The sequence below is a fragment of the Schistocerca americana genome, chromosome 5 (assembly GCF_021461395.2).
Source record: "Schistocerca americana isolate TAMUIC-IGC-003095 chromosome 5, iqSchAmer2.1, whole genome shotgun sequence".
NCBI lineage: Eukaryota > Metazoa > Arthropoda > Insecta > Orthoptera > Acrididae > Schistocerca > Schistocerca americana.
Window position 1 is genome coordinate 642,628,691 of NC_060123.1, and position 23,361 is coordinate 642,652,051.

Genomic DNA, 23,361 nt, shown 5'->3' on the forward strand with positions numbered 1-23,361 from the left:
CATAAGAGGGGATCCAGAACAGACCCCAACAATTACAGAGGGATTTCGCTCCTTGACGTAACATACAAAATACTGTCTAAAGTCCTTTTGAACAGAGCAGAACCCCAGCTAGATTGTCAACTTGGAGAATACCAGGCAGGCTTCAGAAAGGGAAGATCCTGCCCAGAACAAATTCTAAACCTCAAAAATCTTATGGCCTACCAAAAATCGAGAGCAAAAGCGTATGTCATCACATTCATTGACTTTCAAAAGGCGTACGACTCCATAGACAGGGAATCTCTAATCTCCATATTAAAAGAATTGAACCTAGACAATAAAACTACAAACCTAATTAGAGAAACCATCACCAACACATACTCCAAAATTAAATTTATGGGAGAACTCTCAGACCTATTTGAGATAAAAACTGAAGTACGACAAGGTGATGGACTCTCTCCATTGTTATTTAACTGTGCCCTAGAAAAAATAGTAAGAGAATGGAACAAGAAAATCAATAGTGGAATCCGACTAGGAACAAAAAACAAAGGCATCAAGGTTAATTGCCTAGCATTTGCAGATGATATGGCCCTACTAGCTGAAACATGGGAAGAAGCCAAAGAACAGATCCTCGAATTACAGAAACAAGCAGAGAAAATAGGCCTTAAAATTTCTTTTGAAAAAACCAAAATAATCACAAATATAAAAAAGCCAATGAAATATCTTAAAGTAAGAGACCAAAAGATCGAAATTGTTAAAGAATTCAAATATCTTGGTGAATGGATTAGCTGGAACGCCCTTGAGAAAAAAGCAATAGAATTAAGAAGAAACAAAGTTGAACTAGCCTTTCAGCTTACTAAAAATACTTATAATAAAAAGTCCCTCTCATGGAATTCAAAAATAAAACATTACAACACTGTCATTAAACCAGAAGCACTATATGCAGCTGAGACATTATCTATCACTAACCATGGCCCAATTGAAAGGCTAGAGATCAAAGAAAGAAAAATATTGAGAAAAATTTTAGGCCCCAAATTTCATAACGACAAACTAATTCATACCAAAAATGAAACACTCTACAAAACCACAGAAAAACTTTCGGATACAATGAGGAAAAGAAGAATTGAGTTTTATGGGCACATTCTCAGAATGAACCCAAATAGACTTACAAAAAGAATGTTTGACTACTTCAGGAATAAAAAATCCAAACCAAATTGGTTTATCCAAACAGAGAAAGACTTAAGAGAACTACACATCACAGAAAAAATGCTCACAGACAGGACCGCAAAAATGATAAGCAAAGACAGAAAAGAGGGATTCCAGCTCCAAAATAGAAAGAAAAGAACGATTGTCATCTCTGATGAGGAAAGAAAAGCAAGATCAGAAAGAATGAAGCAGTACTGGGCGAAAAGAAAGGCACAGAACACACAGAAGTGATTGATTCAACGTACCCCAAAGTTGGGTGAAACGAAGAAGAAGAAGAAGAAGAAGAAGAATAAAGGTGAAATAAGATGAAAAACTAACTGACTGTATATCAAAGCCTGTTTGCCATAACAAGCTTACTGAGTGCCTTTTCTTATTTTAGTGAATCCTTTAAATTTTTATTTATTAAAAAAATTGTGAAGTTAGTTTTATTGTGTAGGGAAAGCTCTTAATATGTATGGCTTAGGGTACAAGTAAGAACATCATGGCCTGTCCTGTCAGATATGTGAAGTGTGTTCTATAAAGCTTTCACCAAATATAAATTTTGATAAGGCTCTCAAATGTTTTTCTGATGGTGCTGTAAAAACTAAGGTGTAGACTGTCCTTCAGGTGGTGATGTCAGTATTGATGGAAGACTCCAAATTCAGTATATGTCTTCCATCAGTAGCCAACATCGTCTTTTGAAGGTGGTGAAAAGGTACTTAATCAAAATCCAGTTTTATGACTCTATCCTACACAACACCTGAGTGCCTCAACAGAAGGTCTTAGGACCATTTTTGGTGTGCTGAATAATGGAGCATGATGAATCGTTAATTTTTAATTAAGTTAAGAAATTGTGGTATATTGTGCAACATGTGATTTCATTTACATACATGTAACAAGTGTTTACTTTTTTGTGACAGTTGATCCACAGTACCATCACTTTATATATGAAGGAGAGCAGTTTCTGGACTTAACTGAACGTGCCAAGTACTTGGAGGAATTAAAAAACAATAAATCAAATGTGCCAGTCTTATCACCTTCTGTTGTTCCTGTGAGTTAAGGATTTATTTGTTTTTTTTTATAAGTGTTGTTAAAAATTGTTTTATCATTTTTTGTTGCTGGGCTATGTTGATTTCATGTAATCTTTCTTTGTAAATAAATTGTGAAACAAAAGAAATGAAATAGAGTTCTACTGTGAAATTTGGCTTTCTACATATTTTATTTGCATTTTCATCCTGTGGTTTCTATATAGTTTTCCAGTAACTTGTTAAAAGTTTATTGCTATAACTGAATTTATTTTTAGTGGTCTAGGATATTGAGTCACTTTTCCTACTCTCCTACTGGTGTACATTTTGTCCTTTCCTCTTTTTCCTTGTCCATCACCTGTCAAGGGAACTGCACTAGTGCCCAGAAGTGAAGCATGATGAGGAAAATAGAAAAAGTGAACAGTCATTCTCAACTGAACTTGTCTCTCCTGTATAGGAAAGAAGCATCATTTGCCTTGATTAGGCAGCTAATTGAAGGACAATGAAAATCAGTGTTTTTAGAGCTAAAGCTGCAGTCAGGAGAGTATAGTATATTGATGAACTTACTTACTCAAGTTCACAATGTACACTTACTGCCACAAAAATGCATTATTGGCTATATTTTTCAGGGTAGAATCAGCAGATGCTTCGAAGCAGCTCAGATGTAGACTGCAGTCTCAGCAGCAATAAGTACGTCACAAAGCGTCATTTCATGGCTTTGTTGATGGTTCTGAGAGACAGGAATGTTTTTCATGGCCAAGACTAATCTTTCGGCAACAGGACTGTTATCTGGAGTTGATGTCACAATGAAATTGTGTAATAGATAGTTGCCTGCAGAGCTTTTAAGTATCTCGAAAGCAGCAAGGCAAGACCATTTGCTCTTTGTAGGAATGTGCTCTTCATGAATGAATTCTGTTGTAGTGTGCAAAATGGTTTTTATGACAAACGCATGGTGAGAAAGTGGTAGGCAGTGCAGTCACAGAAACATTGAGGGAATAGACAGGTTTAGTGATGGTGTCCTGGTACTGGTATGTTACATGTTGTATCGGCATTAGGTTTCCTCACGTCTCTACTACAGACTATGCTATCTCAGTCCCAACTATGTGCGACATCTAAATGTGAGCATATCCTGTTGTTAAACATTTTGTTGTTGTGAAAAGTAATATCAAGTTTTGTTACTGTTTTAGTGATATGTGACTTTAATTTCAATTTTTTAAAATTTCATTTTATACGCTAATAATCCAAATGTGTTGTCATTAAATTCTGCCTTATTTTGCAAACTTTCTCCATGCATAAGTGTGCAGCAAAGCTTCTGTTGGCTAGAATTTTCTTCCTGAAGTGGTTTTGAGCTCATTGTCAGTGGTAGAGGATGGGTGCATGGAGGGGGGGGGGGGGGGGGCAAATATTACAGATATTAGTTATCTGTTTAATTAGTGCTAACCTCCAGCCCAGCTAATTTGCAACTCTCTGATCAAATACAACTGAAGTGATGGGAGACACTTGTAACTACTAGAACTACAGCTCCTGTGTAAATTTTTCAGGCTGATAATCAAAATGAGCTCAGGCCACTTCAGGCAGATATGTAATGGTGATCAAAACATAGCAAAGCTGTCTAAGGTGGCTGCTTCAATTTTTTGGTACCAAGGACAACAGTGATGGTGATTCAGAAATTTACAAGCACTAATTGTTTCGCTGATGCCATAGATGAAAAACAAATATGGGAAGCTAAGTAAAGCTGCCCAAATACTTCAATATCAACATTTTTTCGGGTCGTGACAACAGACATGTACCTGTACATGACCTAGCTTTGCTGAGAAGGCTACAGGTGGACGGGTGGGTGAGGCAGTTTCAAACGTGTAACTTCCTTACTATCTAACCAAACATCTGCTAGAAGCTGCTGAAATATTGGTACATTCCAGTCTGGATTTTCCATTGTTGCATATTATGTGGCTCATTTTTGTTTTAAGAAAAGATCACAGAATATCTCACTTATTTATGATCTTGACTTTTTTTCTAACTGGTTATCAAGAACAGATCACTGTTACCTACTTACCACACTGGTTAAAATATCATGTGGCACCTAAAACAGTCTGAATAACAAGCAACAATATGTTAAGTGTGTCACCGCTCACAGGTTGATAACTAAAAAACTAAGGATGGAATGAAACCTGCATTAAGGCATTAGCAAGTCATGAGGCAATCGTTGATGCCAAAAAGATGAGTGAGTAACTTGTGCCTGGTACCCCTGCCATTGGTCCAACTAGTCAGAGGAGCCTGTAGCTGTTATTTGGAGCATCACAGTTGCAATTCGTTCAAGTGATTAATCACCATGTAACATGGGTAACTCAAAGTTACTCATAAATTTCGAATGAAAATCTGTTCAAAAATGAAGCAAAGAGAAGCATAAAAACTAAAACTTTAATGAGAAGTCAGGTAGAAACACCAAGGGACGAACCAAATCAATTTCATGAGGTTGTTATTGTGAAATTTATCTCTTTTAGCAGAGATTTTCTGTTTTTAATCATTCCAGATAAATTCTGGGGTGGCTTCATGAACATGGTCACAATCAATTTTCTTCCCCTTCTCATAACCCAGTAGTTTAGTGCTCTATCTGCAATGACTTGCGTCTTGACTACCCCCTCCTTAGCAATTAGGCATGTGCTGTGGGATAATTATATAATTATTATGTCACTTCATGCAAGACTATCTCTTACAGTATTCATATCTGACAAACTTGCAATGTCTTCTTGTGGAGGAGATGTATTAGGCTGATGTGTCATTATGTTGGATTATGCCTTCAAACTATTCCTAGAACAAAAATTGCCAATGATTTGCTATTGTAAATTTGTTCTTCTTGGATTATGATTTTCCTTACATCGAAACCTTTCATTGTTTCTTATTATTCAAGGAGATTGGTTGCAGTCCATTTTTATCTGTTGTGTGGCTCAAGTGGGAAGAATGTTGTTACAGTTTGATTTTCTGGTCACTCTAGTTCTCTTCCACCACCTGCTGCTCTCTACAGTTGCTGTTCTGTCCTTTTCTTTTGTTACTAGAAAATCTTTCCCAGAAAATCAAGACGTCAATGTAAATAAATTAAAATAAATTATTATAGCTTCTTAAGATGCATAACTTTATTTGGTCAGTATAGTCCAATTCAAAAACTTTACCCTAAGTCTTTCCTTATCCACTGTTGTGATTTAAACTGGGTTACTTACTTCATTATACAGTACCAATAAACAGATCTGTTTTCTTATGCCCTCCTGTTGTCTGATGACAATTGAAAGTCTAAGATTTAGCTTTGGATTGTCAAAAGAAAAGAGAGGTTAATACTAACTAATTCGAGATAGGCATGCCATTGTAGCAATTGCTGAGACATGAAGAGCTACAAATGCAAACAATAACACTTGAAGCAGCACATTTTTCAAAACAATTGCTTCTTCATCAGGAAAAAGAGACAAACAGGAAACAAGAAACATAAATAGAAAATCATAGGTAGTGAACACAAGCACAAATTTCTCCTTTCAGTGATGTGAGAGAGGGGTAACAGAATGAAGTAGAAATACTGACAGACAGACCAACAGTGGAGTTATGAATATTTGTAATGATCTGTGGACATTTTACAAGTCAAACTAAAGCTAATAGTGAATGAAGCAGTATTTCTACAAAATATAAAAAAAGGCCCCCCGTTGACAGCTAGTTGAAGATCAGGTTCCTGTCATTGTCAAATTAAAGTACTGTTATTAAATATTTAATGATATAATCAGAATCAGGATGTTGGAGCCTCCTGCAGTATCGGGAACTAGAATAGATCCTTGTTATTCCTTGCCTGTCGTAAGAGGCGACTGAGAGGAGTTGTGTTGTATACCTAGTGAAACTTAACATTGATGACTGGGCCATTATTAGGACCAGAATTAGTTTGTGTTCATTTCACCTTTCCTTCAAATTTTTGGCATAATTACTTATGGTCCCCTCTTAGGGTTCAACCACCACTGTTCTAAATTTCACAGAAGGGCACACTATTTGGGGGCAGTCCCGCAGTGCCCTTGTGGTCAGGCATTAACAGTGCGCCATGTTTTATTGTCGTGTCCCCGCTTTAGTCAATCTCGTGTTGTCCTGTCCCTGCCATCCACTTTACCGGATATTTTAGCTGATGACGCTCGAGCAGCTGCTCGTGTTCTGCGTTTTATAACTTTGACTGGCTTGTCCAAAGACATCTAACCTTTTTACTTATTTTATCTACATCTTTGTCAGGTCTTTCTGATGTCCCCCCCTCCCCTTGAGTTTTACTAGATTCCGTGTGCTCTAACAACAGTGACTGGGCGCTAATGACCTCAGTAGTTGAGCGCCCTTAAACCCCAACAAAAAAAAAAATAAATAAATAAATCCCCATGCACTGTGACCTTCTGCACTTACTATTGGAGGAGATTTATTTTCACATCTGAAACATAGTGCGGTAGTCTATCCTTCATTGTGAGGGGGGGGGGGGGAGGGAGGGGGGGGTCATCATATACCCTCTTGGCTGTAGCCTCCTGACTACACAGGGACTGCACTGCTGAAATCTGAGCTGTTACCTCCCCATGAATGGCAAGAAGTAGGTGCTTGTCCAATCTGGGACTCTGGACAATTGATACAGTGCCAGGGAACCTTTGCCTTGGTGGGGTGGCACTGGTGCTGAGTGTTCCCAGTTGGAGTGAGTGGCACCATTGTGCAAGATCTGCAATGAAGCAGGTCAAACTCATTCATCTGCAGTGAAATGGGTCAAACTCATCCAGACTGGTGGCAATGCCAACACTGCCACCTCAGCAGACAGAACGCAAGATTCTGACACAGAGACTTACAACCACATAGTGTTTATGTCTCTGGCCATGCCATAGGATGAGATTCAATCAAGGAGAAATGGAGGTGGACAATACACTCATCTCGTGGTATGTCCCAGAACTGATAGGAAATCTTTTGCAACACCAAAGCCATTGTTTTTCACTAAATATACTCAGGATCTGTTCAGAGAAGTCACAGCAATAGATAATATGTGAAATGAATTTTTGTTGACCAAAGCATTATATGCTAACCCACTGCAGGCACTTCAGGCCTGTGACAAGCTCAGGGATAATACCGGTTACCATTTCTCCTCATAACAAACTTGACAGGATTTAAGGTGTCATCTTCAATCAGGACCTTTCACTACAAACAGAAGAATCATCTTGCTTACCCAGAGCAGTGTGGAATCCGTTGTATCCAAAGGATGTAAGGACAATAGGCTGGACACTGGATCTTTCATCCTAGCCTTCAGCAGATATGTTTCACCTGAGAAAGTTAAGGTAGTGGTTTTTAGGTGTCATGTAAAACCTGTTTTCGTGCTCCTGTGAGATAGAGGTTTGTGCACATGTCGTCCTGCTGTACTAATGACATTACTTGTGAAACGTGTGGCGGAACAACACGACTTTCTGTGATTTCCCTAAATCTATTCAGGCAAATGCCGGGATGGTTCCTTTGAACCGCCAAATCAACCAATCAGTCAACACATGACAGCAGTACTTGTGAAAACCTCCCCACAAGTGTTAAACCACTTACTACACCTTCTCCCTCTTTTGCTGATGTGTTCAGTTTTCGAGGAGGAGAAGAAAATCCAGGAATATAAAACATTCTATTGCCTGTCTTATTAAGAAGCTGAGAAAAAGTCTGAACGACTCCGTCTGACCAGTATGAGCTCAAACTTTGCAAACAGTGTGTCAAAAGTCACACCTAGCATGACGACAATTGTCGGACAGTAACTGCTGGTCCTAGATATGTCAATTATCGTCCAGGGGAGGGTGCACCAACTCCCTCAACTGTCACACCTACAGCACCAGTGGTTACCACCCCATCGGTGCAGCCGGAGATGCCTCGTCCTCCTCTGACATCACCAGGGAAGAGGACACCTGCCAAGGTGCCCTTCTCGCAGGACAAAACATACCAACAGTCTACCACCAACCAATGGCTGACCGAGCCACAGATTGCAGGTCATAGAAACAAATGGTCCTTACTGTCCCAGAAGTAAAGGCCGGAAAATCCTCACAGAAATAAAAACCTCACTGAAACAAGGAGGATAAAGTGAAAGTTAACTCTGCTCCTCTGGTCGATTCAGTCCCCATCTCCTCGAGTTCAACCCATTGAAAACCATTGAAGAACTACTCATTTAGATGGAGCACCACTCAGCAGCAGAGTAACTCATATGCCTGTTTCTGAGTCAGTACTTTCTGAGGTGAAATGTAACTGTAACAGCTACCATTGCCACATGATCAAACCCCGTGTCAAACTCTGTGACCCAAGCACTATAGGATTAAGTATGGTGCATGTGATGCTGAAAAACGTTTAAGTGAGCTCCACTGAAATGTTTAGAGAATGACTACAGATTTCATTGTGCCAAGTTACTGGGACCAGCTAGTGGGTTTAGCTTGTGTACGAATTAACAGATTCTGATACTAGATGACAGCATGAATGTGTATTGCATACTGGATAAGTTACATTGCATACCTGGATGTGCAGGTTCAGATAGCATTGGTAGCTGCTGCAATCTTCCTTTGCTTCCTGTAATGATGGAAGCAGTGATCATAATGGGGTCAGATGAACAGCTGATGGCATTTGCATCTGTAACAACTGGATTAACAGGTGTTGCTGTTGTTAGTGACGTACAGGTACTAAAAGTAGGGCTCAATGGTCATACGTTGAAGGAGGCTTAATGTGTAAAGTTTGTGGGCATCCAGATGGATAACAAACTGAGATGGTACCAGGACTTGCATAAGTTCTACTTGCTTTGCACTTAGAAATCTGTCTCAGTCTGTTGACTTAATGGTGGTACTGATCGAATACTTTGGATACATTCTCTCAGTAGTGTTCCATGGCATAATCTTGTGCAGCAAATTTTCCTGCTATTGGGAAAAACAAAGCCAGTTGTGCATGCGATGTTTGTTTAGCCAGTCATGCCAGAGTCCAGTAGTATTTCAGCATTTTAAGTATTTTTGACTGGAATAATCTCTTTCAAATTCTGAAGGTGGCAGGGGTAAAATACAGGGAACGAAAGGCTATTTACAATTTGTACAGAAAGCAGATGGCAGTTATAAGAGTCGAGGGACATGAAAGGGAAGCAGTGGTTGGGAACGGAGTGAGACAGGGTTTTAGCCTCTCCCCGATGTTATTCAATCTGTATATTGAGCAAGCAGTAAAGCAAAAAAAGAAAAATTCGGAGTAGGTATTAAAATCCATGTAGAAGAAATAAAAACTTTGAGATTCGCCGATGACATTGTAATTCTGTCAGAGACAGCAAAGGACTTGGAAGAGCAGTTGAACGGAATGGACAGTGTCTTGAAAGGAGGATATAAGATGAACATCAACAAAAGCAAAACGAGGATAATGGAATGTAGTCGAATTAAGTCGGGTGATGTTGAGGGTATTAGATTAGGAAATGAGACACTTAAAGTAGTAAAGGAGTTTTGGTATTTGGGGAGCAAAACAACTAATGATGATGGTCGAAGTAGAGAGGATATAAAATGTAGACTGGCAATGGCAAGGAAAGCGTTTCTGAAGAAGAGAAATTTGTTAACATCGAGTATAGATTTAAATGTCAGGAAGTCGTTTCTGAAAGTATTTGTATGGAGTGTAGCCATGTATGGAAGTGAAACATGGACAATAAATAGTTTGGACAAGAAGAGAATAGAAGCCTTTGAAATGTGGTGCTACAAAAGAATGCTGAAGATTAGATGGGTATATCACATAACTAATGAGGAAGTATTGAATAGGATTGGGGAGAAGAGGAGTTTGTGGCACAACTTGACAAGAAGAAGGGATCGGTTGGTAGGACATGTTCTGAGGCATCAAGGGATCACCAATTTAGTATTGGAGGGCAGCATGGAGGGTAAAAATCGTAGAGGGAGACCAAGAGGTGAATACACTAAGCAGATTCAGAAGGATGTAGGCTGCAGTACGTATTGGGAGATGAAGAAGCTTGCACAGGATAGAGTAGCATGGAGAGCTGCATCAAACCAGTCTCAGGACTGAAGACCACAACAACAACAACAAGTATTTTATAAGAGGGTGTGTTGTTACACACACACACACACACACACACAAGGATTTTAACAACTGTTGGTCCAGAGATATATTTTTAAACACTTTTTTTTGTGACAATACTGACAGTAATGGGGCCAGGATTTGTATTCAAAATGAGAAACTTTTTTGTCGTCATTTATCAGATGCTTGATGTAGCTCACCAAGTTTCCTTCTTCATTTCAGAGTAATCTCTACACCTGACATATCCTGATCTCCATCTCCATCTCATTGTACAGGTTTTGCCCTGCATGGGTCCCTCTGATACCATGGAAGCTATTCCCTGATATCGTAATACATGCCCTGCAATGCTACAAGTTCTTCTAACCATTGTTTCCCATATAATCCTTTCTTCGCTCTTATCTAGTTTTTCCAAAGTCCATGTTTAACATCCATACAATATTATGCTTCAGATGTATATTCTCATAAATTGCTTTCTCAGATTAAGGCATTATTAATACATTTCATTTAGTGAGAAATAGTTTCTTTTCCTCTGGTAATCCGTTTCCACTGCACGTATCTTTGTCCTTGAAGTGTTATTTCACTTGAAAAATAGCAGAATACCTGTACTTTGCATACTATGTGGCCTTCAATTTTGATATTAAATTTGTCATTAATGTCATATCTACTACTTCTCCATACTTTTATCTTTCTTTGGTTTACTGTCAGTCCTTATTCTGTGCTCAGAAGGCTGTTAACCCCTTTCAGAAGATCATATCAATCTTACTTGCTTTCACTGAGGTAATTGATGTTGTTAATTTTTTGATTGATCCCAGAACTGTAACCCCTCTCCTGAATCATTCTTTTATTTTTGTCATTGCTTCTGAAGGTACATGTTTAACAGAAGGAAAGAGAGAGTGGATACTTGCCATAATCCTTTATAATTCAAGCACTTCTCTGTTGGTTTCTCATTCTTATATTACCTTTTGGTTCTTGTACATACTGCATGTGTCTGCTATTGACCATTTCCTTTTTGATTTCTTCACATTTTTCCTGCAGCCATTTTGCTTTAGCTTTCTTGCTCTTCCCACTGATTTCATTTTTATGTGAGTTATATTGCTCTATGTATTTTCCTTTCTGAACATTTTTATATCTTTTTCTTTTGTCAATCAATTGAATTGTTTCTTCTTTCACTCTAGATTTCTTTGTGGATATTTTCTTTGTATCAAAACAAGAATTGGTACGTGGAATGTTAGAACTCTGCTACAAGCAGGAAAACTAGACAACCTTAAAAGAGAGATGGAAAGGAATCTTATGGACCTCATAGGAGTTGCTGAGGTAAAATGGAATGGATATGGAGAGTTACAGTCAGATGAATATGTATTGTACTACTCAGGAGGAGAAGTAAAAGGAATGAATGGAGTAGAAATGATTATGACAAAGGAATTGGCTAAATGTGTGGAATATGTGGACTATGCAAATGACCTGGTTATTGGCGTAAGGCTGAAAGGAGCACAAAAAGATATACTGATTGTTCAGGTGTATATGCCAACTTCAGAACATGATGACCAAATTGTAGAGGAAACGTACAATGTAATAATGAGAATAATGGACAAAAATAAAAAATGCTGCAAAATAGTAATGGGAGACTGGAACGCCATTGTGGGAAAAGGAAAAGAGAGAAACATAGTAGGCAGTCATGGTCTTGGAAAGAGAATTGATAGAGGTGAATGGCTAATTGACTTCTGCAGGGAAAGGCAGCTGATAGTGGCAAACGCATGATTCAAGAACCACAAGAGGAGGCTCTACACTTGGAAATCACCAGGGGGTAAATACAGAAACCAAATCGATTTTATACTGGTAGAAGAAAGATACAGGAATGGAATTAGGAAGATGCACACATTACCAGGTGCAGATATTAATAGCGACCACAACTTACTTATGGCAGATATAGAAATAAGAATGAAAAAACTGAAGAAGGTGACCATGCTGGAGAAGTGGGATCTAGAGAAGATAAGATCCAACAAAGAACAAATTATAGAAATGCTGCCACTTGAGTTTCTAAACGCATTATGACAAAAGAACCACCTGATAATGTCAACGAGTACTGGAATATGCTGAAAGAACGCATCATTAAAGCAGGACAGCAAAATATAGAATATGTAAAAGGGAAAAGGGCAAAAAAATCATGGGTCACATAAGAAATGATTTCCAAGATGGAGGAGAGAAGAAAATTTTAAAACAAGAACACTGAAGATGCAAGAAAGATGTACTGAAGGTTAAATAATGAAATGCGAAGAGAAACAGAACAGGCTAGGAAAAAAATGGCTAAAGGAGGAATGTGATGCAATTGAAGAACTGGACAGGAAGGGAAGATACAACTTACGATACAACAGAGTAAAGACTATGACATGAGATCAAAACACAGCAGGAAGTGCTACTATGGAAATTTTGAGTAAAGGCGGAGAGGTAGTCGACAAAGATCGTGATGATGTCCTCCAGAGATGGGAAGATAGTGTAAAAGAACTATATGACACAGATCGCAAACCAGAAACTCTGGAACTTGAATCACTCAACAGTGTAAGTGATGAAAGGACCAACCATCATAATGGAAGAAGTAAAGTCTGCCATAGCTGCAATGAAAAATGGCAGAGGTACAGATACAATACCAGGAGAAATATTAAAATGCTTGAACCAAGATGGAATAAGAGAAATATTAAGGTTATATAATAAAATATATGACAGTGGTGAATGCCCTAGGACTTTCTGACAACAGTAATGATTCCATTATTGAAAAAACAAGGAACCAAGAAATGCAGTGAGCACAGGACAATGAGCCTCATTTCACATGCAGCCAAAGTGATGTTAAGAATAATTAATAAGGAACTTGAAGAAGTAATGGAGGATAATCTTGGAGAGGAGCAGTTTGGCTTCAGATGGAATACGGGCACCAGAGATGCAGTAGGGCTCCTACGAATCTTGGGAGAAAGGTTTATTGAAAAAGGAAGAGACCTCTATATGTGCTTCATCAATCTAGAAAAGGCATTTGACAATGTGGATTGAGACAAGCTGGCGACTATAATGAGGGAAAAGAGAGTGAACAGGAAAACCAGAAGACTTGTAAACTTGTTATATCTGAATAACAAAGCCTCAGTTAAAGTGAGAGGAGAAAGTACAAACTGGATTGGACTAGGAAAAGGAGTAAGACAAGGATTCTGTCTATCACCTACCCTTTTCGACCTCTACTTGGAAAATATGATTGACCAATGCTCATTATATGACAAAGGAGTTGAAATTGGAGGAAGAAGAGTAGGGTGTTTGAGGTTTCCTGATGACATGGTCCTTCTAACCACAGGGGAAAAAGAATTACAGGATTTAGTGGACACCATTGAAGCTAATGGAAAAAATTAGGGAATGAAAATTAACACAAAGTAAAACAAAAGTATTGGCACTAGGAGGAAATAAAGAAATAAAAATTATGCTGAATGGAGAAATATTAGAACAGGTGCAAAATTTTGAGTATTTTGGAAGCAGGATAGACACCAGCTGGAAGTGCAGCACAGAAATTAAAACAAGGATAGCAATGGCAAAAGAGGCATTTCATAAGAAAAGGAGAATTTTCTTCAGCAGTCTGGGCAGAGAGCTGAGGAAAAGACTCATAAAGTGTTTTGTATGGAGTGTTCTTCTGTATGGTGCTGAAACGTGGACTTTGAGGAAGAAAGACAGAGAAAGGCTGGAGGCTTTTGAGATGTGGACATGGTGGCAGAGAATGGAAAGAATAAGTTGGATGGACTGAGTAAAAAATGGATAGGTACTGAGAAGAGTGGGAGAGAAAAGACAGTTACTAGATGTAATAAAAAGAAGAAAAAGAAATTGGATTGGACATATATTAAGAAAGAATGCTGGACTGATAAAAAGAGCTTTAGAAGGTTATGTAGAAGGGAAAAGGAAGTGAGGAAGGAAGAGATTTCAGATACTGGATGACGTGATGGATGGTACAACATACAACAGCCTTAAGATGGAAGCAATGGATCACAGAAAATGGAGAGACAGAGGACCTGCTAATATAGGAGAAAACTTTATGGTGGTGGCGGCGGCGGGGGAGGGGGGGGGGGGGTTGGTGGTGGTGGTGGTGGTGGTGATCTATATTTGTCTGTCCATTGTCTATGATCACTCTTTTTAGAAATGTCCATTCCTTGACAACTGAACAGCGTACTGTGTTACTCATTACTGCGGTATCTACAACCTCAGAGAACTTAAAATTCGCATCACTATTCCACAGTACTTCAGTATTCCATTTCCTTGCACACTGATTTTTCTTCCCCTTTCTCTTAAAACTCAACCCACTCTTAAACATTATTAAATTCTAATCTCAGTTTGTGTCTGCTCTGGGATATGCCTTACAATCCAGTTTCAGATTATGGAATCTGTCTCAGCATGATGTAACCCAGATGGAATCTCCCGGTTATGAGCACACCAATGGTTTTACAGGCCCCTATTGGTGTGGTCAGTACACAACGTAATTTGCTAATTTGATTTATGATTATAAGATGGATTAGTCATGCACCATCAAACATAATGCAGAATTTACAGGATAGATCCTGCACAATTAATGATTCTGACAAAACTGGAGTATTATATTTTAAACGAAATGAATATTTGTATGAACAGTGGCCTCACATAAATTGCAGATTCAAATGGAGAATGTGAACAGAGAATTAAATACAAAAAAACACATGGATAAATTTCATTTAACTGCACAGCTACTAAAAATCAACTGCAAACATCAATAGGCCAAAAGTCCTGTTTCCCAATACTGATTGTGACATAAAATTAAAGTTTGGTACCCTGAATACACATCAATGGTAGCAATACTTACAATTCACGGCAGCCACAAATCCTGTAAATGAAGTTTAAGCTTGTACAGTTGCACAAAATCAGTTGTCAAAAGCACCATCAAATAATTTAAGTCGTGAAAAGTCAATCTGAAACTCGTGCACACAGAGTATTTCAAGTCCAGTGAAATGTTAGACTATTTAACTCACACAGGTGCTTGATCAGACAGCCACTTGACAAAAGTACACTCACCAACATCGACGAACGACGACAATTGGCTATGCGTGCTCTATAATTCTCCTGTAAGCACTAACTGTAATGTGTCGTCGGAGTGTTCTGTAGTGGTGTGTTTAAATAAAACTTTCATGGTTTACAAGCCACGTCACTTCAAATAAGGCACTGAAGCTTTCGATAACTGTCTCCACCGTCATCATCAGGAGTTAAGTGATGCACACACTATTGAATCCAACTTAGACACTTAAATAATGACCAGCATTCATATCAAAAGGTAACTGCACATGCATATAAGATACTAGAAAACAGAAAACAATTATTGTGGTCATTTTATGATCTCTTACTAAAATAACAACACAGCATTAACAATTTATTAACAGCTCATGAAGAATGTCTAACCCTGATTTTTCAGTGTGAGTAAACTACGTAAATTTATAAATACATACAAAATAGTAAATTGTGGGTACTCATACACTATGATGATTAGGTAAGGACCTGGGAAACTCAAACTGGCTTAATATTACATGTAACTATGAAGAATTTATAGTACTGGTATATTTGCATATCAAATTTTAATAAATGTGTCTGTAATTCTTTATACATATCCATCACACTAGCTTGTTGTGGTGTTTACTGATGTCATCAGCTTTCATTTTATACTTCATATGATTAGATCACTCTAATGGTTCAGTTGTTATTAGTTTTATCATGTGCTTTATGTAAACAGTTTCAACTTTCGAAATATTAGTACTAAAATTATCCTTAAAGTTGCACTGAGCTCGTCTCATCATGGTGATTTTTCATGTTTCTGAATGACATGGGTAGAGTCTGTAATGTAACTTCATTGAAAATATAATATTTTTCTTTCATTTTGACCATTTTAGCTGCCATTATGTAATCTGGAACCTATCACCTCCACCCTTCAGCAAAGCAAGCACAACCCGGCTTTGAGAAAAGCCCCCCATCTGGCACTCAGCCACAGGCTGCCTACATTCCTCTCCCAGTTAGTTAGCCACTTTAAGGTGCCAAAACACTAACAATTGCCTCTTGCTCCACAAGTCAGCTTCTTATAATGTTGTTCAGTGTCTGCAGGCATTTTCCGAGTATATTGTCTTTCCTTGTGATTCCTGTACAATGACTAGCTGAAATTTGTTGCACAACTCTGAGTCTTCCTCCTCTCTCATTCCTTCAGCTAATCCTTACTCTCCTGTAACTGTCTTCTATTCATTCCACAGGGCTATTAGATTTTTACTTAATTTTTCATAGAGAGTTTTCTGTTCAGTGCCCTCATATACTCACTTTCTCTCTCCTCATCTTGTGTTTGTGACATCTACATCTACATCTACATCTATACACCGCGAGCCACCTTACGGTGCGTGGCGGAGGGTACTTATTGTACCACTATCTGATCCCCCCTTCCCTGTTCCATTCACGAATTGTGCGTGGGAAGAACGACTGCTTGTAAGTCTCCGTATTTGCTCTAATTTCTCGGATCTTTTCGTTGTGATCATTACGCGAGATATATGTGGGCGGTAGTAATATGTTGCCCATCTCTTCCCGGAATGTGCTCTCTCGTAATTTCGATAATAAACCTCTCTGTATTGCGTAACGCCTTTCTTGAAGTGTCCGCCACTGGAGCTTGTTCAGCGTCTCCGTAACGCTCTCGCGCTGACTAAATGTCCCCATGACGAATCGCGCTGCTTTTCGCTGGATCATGTCTATCTCTTCTATTAATCCAACCTGGTAAGGGTCCCATACTGATGAGCAATACTCAAGAATCGGACGAACAAGCGTTTTGTAAGCTACTTCTTTCGTCGATGAGTCACATTTTCTTAGAATTCTTCCTATGAATCTCAACCTGGCGCCTGCTTTTCCCACTATTTGTTTTATGTGATCATTCCACTTCAGATCGCTCCGGATAGTAACTCCTAAGTATTTTACGGTCGTTACCGCTTCCAATGATTTACCACCTATGGCATAATCGTACTGGAATGGATTTCTGCCCCTATGTATGCGCATTATATTACATTTATCTACGTTTAGGGAAAGCTGCCAGCTGTCGCACCATGCATTAATCCTCTGCAGGTCCTCCTGGAGTACGTACGAGTCTTCTGATGTTGCTACTTTCTTGTAGACAACCATGTCATCTGCAAATAGCCTCACGGAGCTACCGATGTTGTCAACTAAGTCATTTATGTATATTGTAAACAATAAAGGTCCTATCACGCTTCCCTGCGGTACTCCCGAAATTACCTCTACATCTGCAGATTTTGAACCGTTAAGAATGACATGTTGTGTTCTTTCTTCTAGGAAATCCTGAATCCAATCACAAACTTGGTCCGATATTCCGTAAGCTCGTATTTTTTTCACTAAACGTAAGTGCGGAACCGTATCAAATGCCTTCCTGAAGTCCAGGAATACGGCATCAATCTGCTCGCCAGTGTCTACGGCACTGTGAATTTCTTGGGCAAATAGGGCGAGCTGAGTTTCACATGATCTCTGTTTGCGGAATCCATGTTGGTTATGATGAAGGAGATTTGTATTATCTAAGAACGTCATAATACGAGAACACAAAACATGTTCCATTATTCTACAACAGATTGACGTAAGCGAAATAGGCCTATAATTATTCGCATCTGATGATGTGATTAGAATGATCCTATCATTGAACTATTCACAGTAATTCACTCTTAGTTATACCTTTCTTTTCATAACAAACATTCTCCCACTATACCATTTTCTGCTGCTGTCAAAATTCTGTTGTAGCTGAAATGGGCAATTATCTTTCAAACAATTTATTCCACCCAAGCAGAGTGTGTTTGGCATGAAAACATATATGCTCAGAAACAGTTGAACTAGTTACATCTTGGGTGTTATTGGGGATACAAGTACAGCAGCAGAAATTGAGTTCAACAAACCAGCAAAGAGCAGTGAAGTTGTGGCAGCAGAGATTAAGTCCTACTAGGAGTGGGTACATACACTTTATTTCAGTAACTTATGTGGTAGTGTTGTCTTGTTTCTGTGGCATCACAATTACGGGCCAGTGACATGTAGCACTGAAACAGGCAAAAGAATCAAAACGTCAGAAGAAAGTAGAATGAGGATAAGTTATATTAACTGGTGCTCAGGCAACAGCATGCGCTACCTTATATGTCCCAAAACATGAAACATATGAACAGGATTCTCCCAGGCTCATACGTCTGGTTGTATTAGTGGTAGAAAGATAGGATCCATTGTTGTGGATGGCCCTTGGGCTATGGACCATCACAAGGATCATCTTTGTGTCACTATCCTACAGTACAGTCAGAATATGAATATTACATACTTCCTCCTGCTTAGACAAATGGAGCAATTTGGTTGATTACTTTTGCACTTTATGTGGTCTGTGGTAGGCCTTGAGGTGCTTATGGAGGCCCAATAGTTCATGGGCTGTTCCTTACCAATTTTTTTTTTTTTTTAATAAAAAAAAGGAGGCTTTTTATCATTTTCTCATACCAAAACAGAGCCATGTATTCCCAGGCAGCTATGCACAGCAAATTACTGAAATTTGTGCGATATGCTCTTAAGATCCCATTCTCAAACAACACTGAAAACTTTGTTGCTATCTTTATTTTTTATTGAGATACAGTATTTCAAAGTTACCCTACTTTTGCACATAAAATACAGTATGAAGCGAAATCTAAATAATAAATAACCACAGCAGATTTTCAAATTTAAATTTCTGGCCCGGAAATGTGGTTTCTGGCCCGGAAATGTGGTTTCTGGCCCGGAAATGTGGTTTCTGGCCCGGAAATGTGGTTTCTGGACTGGAAATGTGGTTTCTGGACCAGAAATGTGGTTTATAGGTACCAAAACCAAGCCACAGATTCCCAGACAGCTATACACAGCAAGTGGGTGTAATTTTTTCAATATATTCATAGATCCAGATCTTGGACAACCTTGAAAATTGCCTTGATATCTTTGTCCATTTCTGAGATACAGATGTTCATAGTTACTCTACGAGTAAACTAAATTACGCATGTAAAACCTGTTGTGAGGTGAAACTGTAGTTCATAAAGTGGTGCAGCATGGAGAAATATGCTGTAAAGTGTCACCGTTACTTTAATTTCACGTAAGTAAACTATCAAAATTTTACTGACTCTTATGAGTGACATCCCCTGTTGTGAGAGGGGGAAAACAACAGAATCAGCAGAGAAATGTCCCTATTGGAGCACAAAAAAGTGAATATGTTCCTGTTTAAAGGACTCTGACTAAAAAGCAGGATACCATAGTGGGATACCATGCATCTCATTATACCCTTCTCAGCACCTATAAAAATTTTTCCAAAAAGTTTGGTCTGCAAACATATTTGCACTTTTCTGTGCTGAGGGAGGAGGATACAGTGGCTGTGGAAAAGACAGAAAAGTAACAAATACTGGATGATAGTAAACAGTGGTCGTGGTATAGAAAGAGTGAAGGAGACAATGGCAGTATGAGAGAAAGAGAGGGACACAGTGGCAGTGGAACATGGTTGACAGTGATAGAAGAGTGCTAGGAAAAGAGTGAAGTGGGCAGTGCCAGTGGGAGAGGAATAAAGGGAAAAATAAAATGGAAGTGGGTGAGAGGCAGTGATAATGAAAGACTGTCTATGGCAATAACAACATGGAAGAGAGAGATAATGACAGTGAAAGAGAAAACAGCTGTGGTAAGGAATGAATGGTATAGTGGCAGTAAGAGAGAGCAAAGGGGAAACATTGACACTGGGAAGAGACAGCAGTGGTAGGTCAAAATAAAGGAGACTGTGGCTGTGAGACAGTGACAGAGAGACACACAAAGATAATGACAATGAGTCTGGCTGAATGAGTGACAGAGAATGGGTAAGAGAGGGTGGATGATAAGCGACTTGCAATGGACTAATGGCTGTGAGCAAGTTACAGTTGGGGGTGCATGTGGAAGAAAGAGGTAAGTTGCATGTTAAAAAGAGTGCAAATATGTTTGCATGCTAAACATTTTGGGGAAGTTTTTAGAGGTGCTGAGGAATGTAGACTGAGGCACAAGTAACCCACTTTTCAGTCCGTGTCTTTTAAAAAGGAGCATGTTTATGCTCAGATAGGAAGATTTTTTCCTCTGGTTGACAGTGCTTTAGAATCAACTTGTCTTATCAGTCTCTGTAACATTACAGAAAGGTTAGATATAGAAAGGATTGAAAGGAAGAGTGGTCAAAAATTGAAAAACTGCAAGTTGTGTTTGCTAAATGCAAGTTTGGTGGCAACTGATTGCTCTGAAATGCTATTGAAATGATCAGTGCTTAAATCTATGAAATGGTAGCAAAGTTATTTTTTCACATTCTGAATGTATATACAGGGTGGCACTCGATAAGTCACCCAGTTGAATTTTGATCCTACAAGTGTACTGTTGGGGCTGCAGCTTTCAAATTGTGGGTTCAGCTGCAGTGCAGTTCATGGAAATTACGCCAGATGTCATTGCGAGTTCATCGCTTTCATTGTGAGTCCATCATTTCAGGTTGCAGCGATGGCGGCGAAAGGATTGTTGACCATCACACAAAAACCGAGCGAGGTGGCGCAGTGGTTAGACACTGGACTCGCTTGCGGGAGTACGACGGTTCAATCCCGCATCCGGCCATCCTGATTTAGGTTTTCCGTGATTTCCCTAAATCGCTCCAGGCAAATACCGAGATGGTTCCTTTCAAAGGGCACGGCCGACTTCCTTCCCCGTCCTTCCATAATCCGATGAGACCGATGACCTCACTGTCTGGTCTCCTTCCCCAGACAACCCAACCCAACCCAACCCAACCCAACCATCACACAAAAGACGGAGATTGCATTACTGTTTGCAGTGACGAACAGTGTTACATTTCAGCACACAGTGGGCTCGCAGTCCACAGACAACATGCAGATTACATCAAAAATTTGAAGGTATTGGATCTGTTGTGAAATGTCAGCAGCCACATGCATGGACCATACATTTGTTGCAAAACATTGAAGCAGTTTGTGGGTTTGACTCATAGTCTGAGTAAATCAACAAGAAGACCCAGTGCACAGTTGGGAATTTCACACCGATCTGTACAAAGAATTATTCAATCTGACCTCCGCTTGTATCCATACAAGATGACTGTGGCGCATAAGCTTACTAACAGAGATAAGGAGCGGAGACCGCAGTTTGGAATGTGGGCAATTGAGCAAGACCAAGAGGCAGTGCTACACAACACATGGTTTTCTGATAAAGCTTATTTTTAGGTGAACAGTGTTGTGAATGAACAGAATGTTCAATTCTGGGCATGTGAACCTTCGTGAATAATCTACACGAAAGACACCTACAGGGAGAAAGTCTGCATGTGGTTCGCGATGTCGAGCCATGGAATCATTGGTCCATTCTTCTTCAATGCTACAGTAACTGGTGAACGCTATTTACACATGCTGCAAAACCAGTTCTTTCCTCAACTCATGGTCTCATGTCTTCCAGTGCAGACACAGTGGTTCATGTGGAATGGAGGATGCCCCCTCTACTGCCAAAGGTGTGCATAATTTCCTACACTTAGGGTATTGTCAAATAGATTTCCAAAATGTTACGTAGGAGGAGGAATGTGGCTGCCCCACAGTCCGGATTAACCCATGTGACTTCTTCCTTTGGGAGTTCCTTAAAGTGAAGGTGTACCACAGAAAACCCGAAAATGCCGTGCAACTTAGGGCCATCATTGTGGAGTTACGGTGCACCATTCCAGAAGATTTGTGTTGAAGAGTCGTCACAAATGCATGTGTGCGGCTTGAAGAAGTTGTAGATCAAAACGGCAGTCATATTGAACATGTAATTCGTTAGGTTGTATTTCCAAGCTGTATTCTTTACTTCTACATCAATAAATTACAGATCTTGTCAACAACAAATGTGTTATTCATGTAACAAATCAAGTGACTTATTGTGCGCCCCCCTGTAGTTTAATTTTACATCAACTGAGTGAAATAGGTTGGTAATTGTGATTCACATAAGAAAACATGTTGAAGCTTAAGCAGTAAAATGGAGGAATGACAGAGGAAGACATTTGTTGACTCAACTTCTTTACTGGGGGGGGGGGGGGGTTGTATTTAACAAATATTATTGTGATGGTTCACTCCAAGAAAATTGTGCTAATGCATAGATGTATGGTTCATTCAACACCTACTACACAAAGAAACATTGCTAGTCATTGCCAACTGGACAGGGAAGATGAAAGCAAATTTATCCTAAGTAATTATAAAAAAAGAGTCTATAATGAATAAAAACAAAGTAAAAGTATGTTTTTAATTTTGACAGTGCAATTCCAAAGGCACAAACATAACAAAAGATGTAATATACTTATAGAGTTCTGTTATGTACATTTATTTGGAGACACACAAATTCTATTTTTGTCATTTCACTTGACATGAATAACTACACTGACTGTAGGATTAAAATACCTAACTTGTATATGATATTTTAAAAAAATTGGAAATTTGACATAACATTATTTATCATCTATTTCATCACCGATGCCCATAGATGCTGTGTGTGTGTGTGTGTGTGTGTGTGTGTGTGTGTGTTTTTTTTTCTTTTCTTAGTGCATGGAAAGACTTTGTCTGACATCTAAGTCAACTTGTAAGTGTACTTGATATGTGCCTGTCTGTTGCTCAATGTCTCCTCTATGTCATGAGTAGCAATCTACTCTGCTTCAAGGTTGTTGATTGAAAAATCTAAGCCGGAGCATCAGAAATCTTCAGCACAGGGCAAAGTGGACCAGTTGGGAAAATCTCTACTTTATAGAAACCAGAACACAAGTACTCAGTGCAGGCAGATAGTTGGATTAGGTGGTGATGACTCAGCATTGAATGGTATTTGTAACAATCACATCTGTAACAGTCAAATGATTGATAGTTGCTTCATTCTAGTTGAAAGTTTCTTTTCTTTTCTTTAGCCTTATTCGTACATCCAGCATTTTTTATTTTATTTCGTAATACACTGAGCTTGCTGCTTTATTTATTCCTAAATACATTCTGATTTTCTGTCTGACAAGTTTTTTTTTCTTTTTTTTTTAGTTTTGTGTCTGTTGGTTTTACTCTTCATCTTACCACTC

The 23,361-nt window shown here is 38.9% G+C and overlaps 1 protein-coding gene across 1 annotated transcript in view; it reads left to right on the forward strand.

Moving 5' to 3' along the window:
• The window catches only part of LOC124615563 (interleukin-1 receptor-associated kinase 1-like), a 179,955-nt gene that overhangs the window by 53,091 nt on the left and 103,503 nt on the right, over positions 1 to 23,361 (forward strand). The window contains exon 3 of the mRNA XM_047143540.1: positions 2,082 to 2,212. Coding sequence (XP_046999496.1) covers positions 2,082 to 2,212 — 131 coding nt within the window. The remainder of the gene's footprint in view (positions 1 to 2,081; positions 2,213 to 23,361) is intronic.